General features: G+C 35.4%; 2 protein-coding genes across 2 annotated transcripts in view; one reads left to right on the top strand and one right to left on the bottom strand.

Moving 5' to 3' along the window:
• The window catches only part of LOC101742203 (suppressor of lurcher protein 1), a 151,661-nt gene extending 138,197 nt beyond the window's left edge, over positions 1-13,464 (bottom strand). The window contains exon 1 of the mRNA XM_021347670.3: positions 13,077-13,464. The gene's annotated coding sequence lies outside the window, so the exon portion shown is untranslated. The remainder of the gene's footprint in view (positions 1-13,076) is intronic.
• On the top strand, positions 2,875-14,111 carry LOC101739956 (rh5-interacting protein). The gene is made up of 8 exons (XM_004925627.5): positions 2,875-3,047; positions 4,421-4,618; positions 5,678-5,869; positions 9,287-9,421; positions 10,068-10,256; positions 11,563-11,760; positions 12,558-12,749; positions 14,013-14,111. Exons 1-8 carry the CDS (start codon positions 2,996-2,998, stop codon positions 14,039-14,041), a joined length of 1,185 nt encoding a protein of 394 aa, XP_004925684.1. The 5' UTR covers positions 2,875-2,995; the 3' UTR covers positions 14,042-14,111.

Raw genomic sequence — 14,111 nt, 5'->3', positions numbered from 1 at the left:
TCAGCTAGTACAACGTATATTTTTTGACTGGAAGGTAATAAACTTTGAAATTGAAAAGGCATTTTCCCGAGCTGAAGCCATGTTTAATTATGTCGGGCTATGCAGTTCTGTAACTGAAGTTTAGGTTCGTTCTACACGCACGCGCGAATAAATGTAATCGTCCTGTGAATTTCTACTGCATCTTCTAATAGATCTTTAGATTGATGACGAAATTTATATCGCTGTAATTTCATGTGTACGTTTCGGCAAGGACCAAAGGAATGTGAATGCAGACCTATAACATGGCTTTTGAATTACAAAGCTTGGAGTCAACATATTACTGGTGGTAGGACCTCTTGTGAGTCCACGCGGGTGGGTACCACCACCCTGCCTATTTCTGCCGTGAAGTAGTAATGCGTTTCGGTTTGAAGGGTGGGGCAGCCGTTGTAACTTACTTGAGACCTTAGAACTTATATTTCAAGGTGGGTGGCGCATTTACGTTGGGGATGTCTATGGGTTCCAGTAAACACTTAACACCAGGCGGGCTGTGAGCTCGTCCACTCAACTAAGCAATAAATTAAAAAATAGAAACCCAAAAAAAAACTTTTTCAAACAAACTAAAGTACTACTATCGAGACGTCGTGTCCCCTTACGGGGGCGCGGGACGGGCCTTAGGAAAACCCCTCTGCCCGAGTTTGTGACTCCCTGCCTATTGAGGTAAGGATGATGCACTGCGGGTTGGTGAGTGGAAGGCTTCATTTTACTGTCGGGGGGACTGACTTCTTTCTTCGTTTCTTTCTTCTCCCTTGATCTCTTCTCCTTCTTCTCTTCGTTCTTCAGGGGCGACCGCTTCTCCTCCTTTTTTTTTATCTGGTGTATACCATAAAGACACATTTAATACTGTTGCAGTCAATAAGGCGATTACGATCTGATAATAGATTCTGCGAAGCATCGCTATGGTCAGGGCCAATGTTAGCAAACTCTATCAGAATGAGCCCCGTGAGCTTACCTACCCGCCAGTGCATCGCTGAAATAGCCCTTTAGGCTACTAGCTAATAGGTAGGGAGATAAGTCAATAAGATCATATAACACAATAATATTAGACTTTTAAAAATGTTATTCAGTGCAAATCTATTATCTATATCTATTAATAAATAGCACAGTATCCTATAACGGTGTAGCGGAGCCCTAAGCGGTTAAACCGCTCAGTGCTAACTAGCTTAGCCCGTGATCTAACTTTCATGAACTTAAAGAGTAGTAAAAAGCTCGGAATAAAGTCGCGATTAGTTCGGAGGATATAAGGTGAGTTAAAGTTTAACCATCAGCTTTAATGGTCATTACGTCGTACTATCTACAAATAAATAAAGAAGATGTCTGTCTGTGATTTCGAAGTAAAGGTTGTTGTCGGCAAATGGATTTTTTAGATAAAACTTTAAAAGAACTGTTACAATTTATGTCTGTCTATTTATTTTTCAGTCCAAGATATTTTTTTTAAATAGTGAAATAAATTCTGAGGAGACTTTGAAGACAGACCATCGAGGCGATTCGCCCGGTCCTTGGTGAAACGCGATCGCAGACGACTAAGGGACTGGTGATAGTGCAGCTCAAGAATGCTTGTTTCGGGAAATACTTGCACCGAATTGGAACTTAGGGTATGAATTGGACGCGGTAAAGCACATGCTCACAGTCTGTCCCACTTGGACAGGCCCCGACTTATTGCTGCCCAGCGTCGTGGCTCGGTAACATTTTTTTATAGCTTAGATAGTGGACGAGCTCATAGTCCTGGTGTTGGGTGATTACTGGAGCTCATGGAAATCTACAACGTAAATGCGCCACCCACCTTGAGATATAAGTTCTAAGGTCTCAGTATAGTTACAACGGCTGCCCCATCCCTCAAACCGAAACACATTACTGCTTCACGGCAGAAATAGACCCGTGCGTACTCACAAGGGGTCCACCACCAATAAAACCTAATACTGACACTACCTAAATGTAACTATGGACATAACATACATTTTTCTTAATAAAGGTGTTTACAGAAAAATTAATTAAAGATCTCTCAATTTCGAAATGAAAGATGTCAATTAAGCTTATTCATTCACTATTTTCTAAAACTTTAAAAATAATATCTGTCTGTCTATTTATTGGTTTATCTTTTATAACATTATTCCGATAATATAAAGATACCGTTATTAATCTATATTATTGCCTATAATATTGCAATTCATTTTCCCGAGAATAAAGGTTTTGTTTCTTCCATCAATCAAAATTTGCACTCATGGTGTCGATGCATCTCTTGCCACGGCAATAGCGACCTTTCCGTACTCTACTTAAGGAAGTCGGGTGTTCCGGTTCTAAAAAACTTTTTTAAGTATTTTTGTGCTACCTCTCGGGTATCGAATTTTTTCACGAACACATCGTAAATTAAAATATTCAAGAAAACACATAAATCAAACCGAATAATACTTTAATAATCTTTAACTTCATTAATTAATACAAGAAATATATACAAATGTTTTGATAACATAGTATAGACATTTTCTTAGAGTTATAGTCTCTGAAGTTCACACAAATCAAATCAAATCAAATCAAAAAAGTTTTATTCAACATAAATGAAAGTACATACTTGTTGAACGTGAAAAGAACTACCGCCAATTCACAAGAATTAGCCTCCGTCCTGAGAAGAATTGGCAAGAAACTCAGCGGGCGTCTTTTTTTTTTTTAATATTAGATTATTTTTTTTAATATTAGATTTTTTAAATATTCATTTTTACAATAAGTAATTATAACATAACAATTTTACAATATTGAAATGCCCGGAGCGAGCAACTCATTCCCACTTTGTGCAATCTTCTAGATAATCATTGACTTTATAGTAAGCTTTATTGCACAGATGTTCTTTAACACATTAAAGAACACGCTTCTTTGTATACTCGTAATATCACAGTGCACACAAAACGCACATAATATAAAAGTAACTCGAACATTATACGACAGTATGAACTAGATCGCAAGGATGTTCATTTTATTCTGTTTTATATCTACGGTTGCAGCATATTATGTACAAGGTATTTATTATATAATTCACAAAAAATAATACTTATTTACAACTTTAAAATGGTTATTGTCATTGTGTATTTATTTGGAATTCAATGTGTGTGTTATTAATATGTGACATTCCGAAATATTTTGGTTGAGAAAATGTTCTCGCATCGATGTTTCTGGAACGAATTCAAATTATGAAAACTAAAGATTGGTAGTGAAGAATTCTACCGTTACTATTATAGTGTATTCAATTATTAATAATTAACAGGTTGGTAATAATGTGTTTTATTATTACAAATTATGATTAGATAAAAATAAATTGACTCGCTAAAAACAAAATCCTGTCCATTTACTGGCATTGGCATTTTAAGCTATGTTCGTATAAATTTCAAACTCATCGTGAGGCTAGTTTAAAAATCATTAACAGAGTATCAGGTGAAAAAAAGGCAGTGAAACACAAAAACGTGGTAGGGAATTTCCCAAAAAATTCTTAATAAAGCTCTCACAGATTTTACCGACTCTTTTACTTGCTTCTAGAAATACCACTAACAGTACCATAATGTAATCCACATTATGGTACTATTATTTTAGTGTCGACAGTGGAATCAATAATTCGTTATTCCAACTTATTAATGGACGGGCTTACTTATAGATCTATTTCAGGATTGTCTTCGAGTATTGCGTAATAAAGTATTTTCATTTAAGGAATAACGTGACTAAATGTGTTAAATGTTCACTTTCTTTCTTTCATTCTCTGAGCATTGCCATTATTAAAACAGCTCATTTTGGGAGCTCAACGTTGCTCATAGACCTCAGATATTCATTGGATGAGCGTAATAGTTCGTAATCTATAACCGTAGGTCTGTAACCAGTGCATCCTACCCGTGCTTACCTACGGAGCCGAAACGTGGACGCTGACTTTGCGACTAGTCCACCAACTAAAAGTTACTCAGCGAGCTATGGAGCGAGCTATGCTTGGTTTATCATTGCGAGAACGAATACGTAATGAAGTTTTTCGGGCAAAAATCAAGGTGGTCGATATAGCTCGCAGAGTTAGTAAGCTGAAGAGGCAGTGGGCTCGTCACATATGTCACAGAACCGATAGCCGTTGGGGTAGACGTGTTCTGGAGTGGAGACCGCGAACCGGCAAACGTAGTGTAGGTATGCCCTCCTGCTAGATGGAGCGACGGTAGAACCGAAGATCGGGTTCAGTGGCGAGCTTTGGAGGAGGCCTATGTCCAGCAGTGGAGTGCCGCAGGCTGATGACGAATAGTTCGTAATACGTAAACTTAATGAGTAAATGACTATTAAGGCTGCCTTACCAGATTATTGAGGAACACAATGCTTTTAAATTAAATTAAATTAAATTAATCTTAATCTTTGCAACTTTTTCCAGAGCATCATTTATTACATCGTTGTCCGAGAAACGAACATTTCGTTGGAAACAGCACCGACTGCCCGATAACATGTTCGAACCGTTACCAGACAGTGCCGGGAGATTCGTGTGAAACTTACTCGGGATGCGTATGCGATGAAGATCGGGTTCGGCTATTCGATGATGCCACTGGACCTTGCGTTTCGACGGATTCGTGTCGTAAGTGTCTTGAGTGTCGTCGTGGCCCAACGGATAAGACGTCCGGTGCATTCGTGCTGAGCGATGCACCGATGTTCGAATCTTTTTTTTTTTTTTTTTGCTTAGTTGGGTGGACGAGCTCACAGCCCACCTCGTGTTAAGTGGTTACTGGAGCCCATGGACATCTACAACGTAAATGCACCACCCACCTTGAGATATGAGTTCTAAGATCTCAGTATAGTTACAACGGCTGCCCCATCCTTCAAACCGAATCGCATTACTGCTTCACGGTAGAAATAGGCAGGGCGGTGGTACCTACCCGTGCGGACTCACAATACGTCCTACCACCAATAAATACAATATACACTTCAAAGTTGACCGGATCTCTTAAAAATTATGAAAAGTACTCCAACGTGGCAGCGCGATTATAATAATGCGAATCTTGGTCCTATCTATTCACAGACAGTGACGGCTTGCGATGCTTATTCACACAGGCAATGTCAATAATTTGATCGCGAAAATATTTTTTCAGTTCTTACATAAATTATGGTTGCTTGCAAGCTGATCATACATGAACAGGTGATAAAAGAAAAACATATTACGTCAGTTCATTAAATGCTCACATTACTAAACTAGAATTCCAACAATAATAGATAAAGTTGTTGATTTGACTCAGTATTAAATTTTAAAAAAATGTGTGGTGTCGTGGGACACCGGATAGGAACGAAGTTCCTTATTATACAATTATTAATTTTAAGTTATATTCAATAATTTAATTAATTTTAAGGTATACATTTTTTATTATGATTTTTTTATTGATAAAAATGAAAAAAATTACTTTACAAAGTTATCAACTTTATTTTATTCACAATGATTTATAAAAAATATGTAATAAAAATATGTTACTTGTTGTACGTTATTACAAAGTTAAGTCGTACACTGTGTGCATTACTAATAAAAATCTTACGTTACGTGCGTTTTTTCCCGGTTAGGGTACCCCTCCGCTTATCCCACAAGGAACTTCGTTCCAAAAATATTGCTTTAATGCTCGTGAAGTTTTAATCACAATGCTTCTTTCAGCGCCAGATCCAGTTTACTGTGGGCCACACGAAGAACCGACAGAATGTGAGAATATCTGCTTAGAGTCCTGCGCTCATGTTTATTCTAACGAAATCTGCATCGCCAGTAACCTTTGCATCCCTGGATGCAAATGTACTAAAAACCACTTGAGAAACCAATTGGGAATGTGCGTTCCGCGTGATTACTGCCCAGGTTTGTTTTTTCCTACCTATGCTGATAACCTTAAGAGACTATTTCAACTTCGACTTGACATGTAGTTGAGCTCACGGGGCTCAAACCCGGAGTGCTGCTAGCACTGGCCCTAGCAAGAGCAGTGCTTCGCAAAATGTACCACCGGATCGGAAACGCGACTCACTGAGAAGGTTTGTACGAATCTATACTAATACTAGCTGACCCGGCAAACGTTGTGTTGCCTTAAATAAGATTTCTAGGGAAATTCTACTGTAGAAAAAAAAAACCTCATTTAACCACATAATAACTCATTATAAACAAAAAATATATATCCAAAAAGTTAAAATAAAAAATAAATGTTTGGGGTGGACAACCCTTTTCACTTAGGGGTATGAAAAATAGATAGTAACCGATTCTCAGACCTACTGAACATACTATTGATACTCAAATAAAACCAAAAAAACATGGCTGAAAAATGTATAGTATTGTATAGCTCTCAAATATATTAAGTGTATCATCTATGATGTATAGTGAGTAAGTAAGACAGGAGACCGGCTTCGTCCTCACCCCTACTACGTGATCTTTGCTGGATGAGTGGTGACATCTGGCGGGGATAGCTGATCGATTGATAGTTGATCAGTAGTCGACCGGCGAGGGCGGGAGATCAAATTCAATTTAAAAAAAATCATAATTAAAGGAACTTGAAATGATAAACTCAGAATAAGAATTTATCGTACTACAATTATAATATTTGATTGCCATCTTGCAACCTTATTGCGGATCTGTGCATAGAATAAAAAATATATTAATCGGGATGGAAAAATAGGGGTTGATCATATAAGAGTGAAAATTGAGAGTAAAATGATTTTTTTTATTTTTATTTTTTTTATATAAAATAAAAATCTTGCCAAAAAAATTAAAGTTTATAATTAACAAATAAACAATTGGAAAAATTAAAATTAATTTAAAAGGGATGAAAAATTGAGAGTAACATCAGATTTTTTATTTTAATTTATGACAAAATAAAAATAAAAATGAAAATCATGCCAAAAAAATTAAAGTTTATAATAAAAAAATAAAAAATAGGGGTTGATCGTAGAGGGGTGAAAATTTCAGAGTAATATTTTTTTTTTATTTTACGTCATGACAAAATAAAAACAAAATTCTCGCAAAAAATTTTAAAGTTTTTAATTAGCAAATAAAAAATAAGGGTTGATCGTAGAGGGGTGAAAATTTAGGGTTGTATGTATTTTCGTATGTTGTATCATAAAAAAATAAAAACAAAAATTTTTGTCTAAAAAATAATAAATAAAATTTAGGGGTGGACTACCCCTAACATTTAGGGGGATGAAAAATAGATGTTGGCCGATTCTCATAGATACCGGATAAGCACAAAAAATTTCATCAAAATCGGTCAAGCCGTTTCGGAGGAGTATGGCAACGAAAACTGTGACACGAGAATTTTATATATTAGATGTAAATGTTTTTATTATGTTTGATATCTATATATTAATACGTGAAACAAAAACTTTGTATCTCTTTTTACGAAAATGGCGCGGACGGAGAAGTATTAAATTTTCCACACTTATAGAGAATATAGAGAAGAAGTGCACAATGCTAATATTTTTTTAAAATAATGCTTAAAAGATACATTAAATCAATAAAGAAAACATTACACACACTACATACCATGTATTTGACGCACACACGCATGCGTACTATTTATTGTCAAACTTTTGTTCTTGACGTCTGTTGTCAAATTGAGAATAGATTAAATATTGTTTGTCTTTGTTAATATTTTTATAGTGTAGTCTTGGTGAAATTTGTGATTATAGAAGTATAAAATACAATCATAATAAATAGTGTACAACAAACTTACAATTCCAATTAATTATAGTCGAATTTCGACTACTGCGGGGCCTCTAATTCACGTAAAAACGACTGAATTAATTTGGATGAACTTTTGCACACAAATAATTTATAGCTTGAATCATCACCTAGGCAACGGCGAATCTATTTTCTATAATAACAGATGTAGAGATTGGTTGTTTGTCTATAAACCATAGAGCGACGCAAGCAACTCATAAATCCCAAAAATGTAATCTTATTATTTCTGAATAAGCAAATTTAACACGAATATAATCTAGGACACGTCTAGTTTTAAACGTGTATAAATGCGATCTTTATTTAATTTTAGGAATAGCTTTTTCATTTATATTGTTAGGTTTGGGATTGGAAATACAGTCAAAATTATTTTATTAGAGCTTTATAATCAAGTGCCATTGAAGTGCCAACAAGTGAATTTTAAAAAAGTAAAAATTTGCGATTTCGTAACAAAAGAAAATCTATATAAGTAAAAAGAAATCGAAATTACTTTTCAAAATATCACACCCTGTATTGTTTCCCCAATAGCTAGTTTATTTTTTTCTTATATAGATGGACTAGATCACAGCCCACTTGGTGTTAAGTGGTTACCGGAGGCCATATACATCTACAACGTAAATGCCGTCACCCAGCTTGAGATATGATTTCTAAGATCTCAGTACAGTCACAACGGCTGCCCAACCCTTCAAAGCGGAGCAAATCATTAAAAATCAAAAGCATTACTGCTTCACGGTAGAAATAGGCCACCAGTAATTCCGTCATTAATAAATTTGTAATTCCTAGAAGTGGTGACATACGGACAAACGGAATAAATATTCTTAATATCTTGAAAATAAATCACCGCTACTGTTTGAACACTGTTTGATGATTGTAATGATTACATTCACCGATGTTTATTCAAGTGTTAGAACCACAAGTTGATGTTAACCTCCGTAAGATCGTAGTTTACACTTCGAGAAGAAAGGATCATGCTTTTTTTTTAAATATACTGCTATTAGTACGTTTCCCCTGAGTTTACTAAAACAAATAAACATTCCAGTTTACATTTTCTACTAAGCTCTAATTTTATATTAAAGCAATTAAGCATTATGGCTTCATCAAACAGAACGCGTACTTAGCGCTGCGTTTTAACGTCGCGCTCATTTCTTACTTATAGCGCTGGGGCTCTGTTTGACGGTATGTTACCATAGTAGTACAGCACATCTCGGCGTCATAGCGCGCCGTCAGTTTAGCACTCCGACGCGCGCTAATTACGCGTTCTGTTTGACGAAGCCTTTATAGTTGACATCAGTGAGACGTTAAGTCATTAGTTCTAAATTCGGGAGCCCCTTGGTACTAATATTGTACCGGATGGAGTTTCTTTGTGTAAGGGCTGTGAAACTTGTTATTGCTGTTTCCTTCATTAAAATCACACAGAGCAAAATATTAGCGCAGGGCTTTCATGCCGACACCTTTAAATACAAACAAAATTTTCCGTTTCTCAATACGGAATCCTTTTTGACATGGGTCTAAACAGCGTATTAATAGATTAAATATTTAAAATTTCCTTCCCAGATTCGAACATCTGCTCGCCAACGTGCGCTCAACCTAATCCACCGGACTGTCCTAATATTGATCGTAATGTATGCGAACCTGGTTATATATTGTCTGAGATCGGAGGCGTCTGCATAAAGATCGAAGATTGTCCTGGTATGAAAATAAATTATGTAAAATTAATAACGTGAATGTCACTATCCACCATGAGTGGAAGTCTTAATTACATTTGTACAATGGCTAAACATAATGACAAATGGCTCATTTGTTCTAAAATTTTTAGACCTAGGACCTAGAACCTAAAAACTAGAACCTAGGACCTAAGTCCTAGGACCTAGGACGTCATTAAATGACGTCCTAGGACCTAGGACGTCATTAAATGACAAAGAAAATTAAATATTTTTGAAGTAATCATTTGTTATGGGAGGGTAAACCGCTTCGTTACGTTACGCGTTACGGCGCCACTATGTCTGGCTTCCCTCTCTCTCACGCCTACGGCAGCGCTACTGACAACGTATGTAACTCTTAACTATTTATATATCTTTTTCAATTTATGTTACAATTTTCCTTACCTTATCAAATTGATATACATAAAATTTAAGTAATAACCTAAAGTTTTCTAAAATTAAACAATTTCAATATTAAATAATTCAATATAGATTAGTTTAAGTTATCACCTCTGTCGGGCGACCACAGACGCACAAATTTTATTTTATAACACAGACGTTGTCGGTAATATACTTCGCGGCCAGTCAATATATTCCCTGTATCTGGAAATCATTAATGACTCCTCAAATTTCAGCTGATGCATCCTGCAATTCTGACCCGAATGCTATAATCGCTCAGTGCCCACAACCGTGTCCTTCGACGTGTGAAGCCCCTAATGCTGTTCCGTGCAAGAAAATGTGCGAACCCGTCGGATGTGAATGCAAGCCCGGCTTCATCCGGTCAAAGGTCAACGGCAAATGCATTTTACTTGATCAGTGTCCTGGTTAGTTCTTTTTTATTTGAATTTGAGTGTTTTTGGGCTTTATTCGTGAAGTTTAGGCTACTTGTTTAGGCACAGAATCAGGGTAATTGAAACTACTGCGAGAAACAAAGACAGGTCGAAAAAGTGTTTTTTTTTTTTTCGTAATTTAAAAGAAACTTTTTGGATGTATCCTTCTACTATATATTATGGAATGGAAGAACCAATATTGGAACGCTGAGTTGATGAGGATTCCTACATGTTATTACGTCATGAAGTACCTTCAATTCCCCAACTTATCGCCCCGTCAAATCGGATGCGTCGGTGGAAGTCTAGCAATTATCCATAAAACTCAAGATAAAACACATTGATACATGTACGTTGTACGTGTCTCAAGAATTTTACAAACTATTTCAATATTAATACCATTTAATAAAAGATCCAATACAATTTTCAAAGAAAATTTATATTCCACGTAAAACGTTGATTCACTAATGATCCAATCAAAAACATTATTCAGAGCCAAAGTTCTTTGATAAATAAAGGAACAAATATAATTAAACGAGATCTATTGGATCGTTCGTGTTTCTGGGAAGTTGAATGATATTTGAAACTTCCGGTCCTTATCTATTACGTACAGGAGTCTCGATTTCAAACGAAGGCAATTTACCACCGTCCGTCATAAAATCGTTCTACTCTATTGTTACGTGTAAAAAATTTCGATGATAACATTTTCTTTAGAAATTCTGTGAGATTATTAATAAAGCCTTAATGAATTATATTATAAATGTACTAGTATGCATATTTTAATGAATACACCTTCATAAAATTCTTGACGTGGTTGCTCTTACATAATATTTTCTTCTATCACTTTCATCTTTCAAAATTCTATTATCTTTTTCGTAACTTTCCCCGGCTTTCCAAAACAAAATAAATAAATAAATTATTAATTATTTATTAATTTTTAACTAATAAATAATTTTTAATTAATAATTATTAAATAATTCTAAAATTTTAATTAATAATTAAAAAAAATCTAAATTTATAAGAAAAATCTGATTCATCTAAATATTCCGTGCTTAAATGTGTCGCTTAATTATTAGGCTCGTATCTAGTTTGCTTTCGTCTACTTTGGAACATGATGTTGATAACTAATATTGGAAAATATTGCCAAATACCGAATTAGGCAAGACTATGGCACCAATCTGTAGGCAGTTACAGTTTATATTAATACCAATTTTAGAATTATTTGCCAATAAACTATATACGTAAATTTCTAATTACGCAGTTTTAAATTCTCACTGATTTTCTTAATATTGGACTTTTTCAGGAGGCAATCCCTGTGGAGACAACGCGACTTTCATGAATTGTCGGGTGCCTTGCATAACAGACTATTGTCCCGTTAACGACACCAGAGGCGAGGTCATTTGCGATATACCCAACCCTTGCCTTTCTGGATGTGTTTGTAACTCCTACTATAAGCACCGAAGCGTCAATGACAATCAATGTATCCCCGCCAAAGAGTGTCGTAAGTAACTGCTTTAATTTGTCTATATTTTTATAACGGCTTAGCGTTTATGTTCCTCAGTACCGCTTAGAAGGTGATATGATTCAGACGCTGTTTACATTTTAAACGAAGCCAAGAAGGCAGATTATAACCCACACACACACACATACTGATATTCGATCGAATTATTCGATGAATGTTCGAGAAATTTAGCAGTTTTTAATTATAAATTTAACGTTACATCGTAGGCTAATAATAAGAACTACTTTGTTGTTTTCAAACTTGTCTAAAGCGCATCTCTCAATATAAGTTTTTTTTTTTTTTAAATTAGGAATTTAAATCTTAAAAAAAAAATCCATTCAAAAAAACATCAAAATTGTTGTTCAAATTCGATTTTCATTCGCTTATAGTAAATTCTGACTTATGGAAATGGTAAATGCTAAGTTACTCGTTTGCTATTGACAAACAAGCGCACACATATTAGGTACCTGATATTTAACGATTACTAGAGCCCGTCGACAAAGCAACGGGAATATCACGGCTCACGGTATCCACCTTTGCGCACCTAACATGACTTTCCGTCTGTTAATACAAATTTTAAGTTCTTTATGAAAATAATTAATAATATTAACTAAGTAAATAAGAAGATATGGTTTGATTACCCATATTTTTATTAATTAACTATTAACCTTTTCTGACTTATTGACCAGAAAATACCTTTGACCTTATCTGACCTTAACATGGATATGTCTAGTACAGTAGTAATATACTATAAGTATGTCGTTGAAGCTCATGACGTTTCCAAAAACTATTTTCAGCACCGGTCAAGTGCACCAGACCGAATGAAGTCTGGGACTCTTGTCCATCGACGTGCCTATACGAAAATTGCAACGATGTGGACAATCCGAATGTAGTGTGCGACGACAGTTGCAAAGCCGAACCCCGTTGCGTGTGCGACGAGAATCATTTTAGAAACAACGACGGAGTGTGTGTGCCAGCTGAAGAATGTCGTAAGTATTTATATTACTAACATATTATATTTTTCGCAATCAACACTGTCGCCAATGATGTTATAGTTTAATTCATTTGCCGGAAACCTTTAAAAATAAAATCAAATTTGTTAATTCATTTCTCGGTTGTTGTGAGCTAATGTGTAGGCAATATCATGGAAATGTCGTTTCTGTTACATTACTCTTTTTAATCTTGACAGACATCTCTCTTACACTCGGTGACCGGAGTATATGCCGTTGCACTCTAGCCTTTTTTAATAAATTTAAGCTAATATTTTGGATTTCTTAAACAATATGAAAGCAAATCAATTTAAAATTAATACTTACGCATGATATGTTATCCCTAGACTTTTGCGAGTCTTACTTGTATAGTTTTTACAGTGTCGCATAACACAGGACGGCATTTTAAAGAAATTTCGCGAAACAAAAAACACAGTCAACGTTAACAATGCTTTCACGAGACTAAGCTTGAGTGCGCTAATTAGATCAGTTTTACGGCGCCGCTTTACGAACGCAAGTAACTTATCTACCTCTTTTTACTATAACATCATTGACTGTCGCAATCAACACCGTCTATCGGCGTTCGATGGGTCAACTATTCACTGGTCGAGCGGAGCACACGACCAACTGCTATCGTGGGGCAGTCGGCTAGAGCGGTCGAATTTGAACCATTGCGTGTTCCTTTAAACGTACCTATCTGTTTGTACCTAAAAGTTGGGAATCATTATAATCTGACCGAGTAAATTAATACTGTGTTTCGTTTCTCCTAAATTACCCAACGACGCCCACTGAAAAACTGAACATCACGACCCAGCCCTGCCGACGTTATATTATACAGATTGATAAGAGATCGTTCATGAAGTCGAAAAAAAAAACTACCTCCACTTAGACGGAAAACAATATTAATTTTCATAAAAAATGCTTGATTTGCACAAAAAAATGGTAATTGGTAGGATCATATTATTATTATGTGAACCCGCAATGCATTATGGTCTCGAACGGCGAATCTAATATAACCCCTCAAGGCTACTAGAATAAGTAAAAAAATGTATCACGCAAAATCGCGCTTTGCAAAGTTTTTTTTGAGAAATGATTTTAGATTTCTTTGTATTATAGCATCTATATAATCTAAAATCTCGAGTGAACGAAGGCACACGTTGCATTGCGCTTTTAAGATATTTTATGTTAACCGAATGATAATCACGGTATTAGGACTTTTCTGTATTATTAAACATATTAATATATTTAACTAATTGCTTACAGCTTCCTACGTCATCAATACTGAACGCTGATGGAAAACGAATGGCATTTGTTAAAATTGTAACTATTAAAAAATATTAATAATAAAGGAAATATAAACTG

Source organism: Bombyx mori, chromosome 6 (genome assembly GCF_030269925.1).
Source record: "Bombyx mori chromosome 6, ASM3026992v2".
NCBI lineage: Eukaryota > Metazoa > Arthropoda > Insecta > Lepidoptera > Bombycidae > Bombyx > Bombyx mori.
This window is presented reverse-complemented; position numbering and strand designations above follow the sequence as displayed.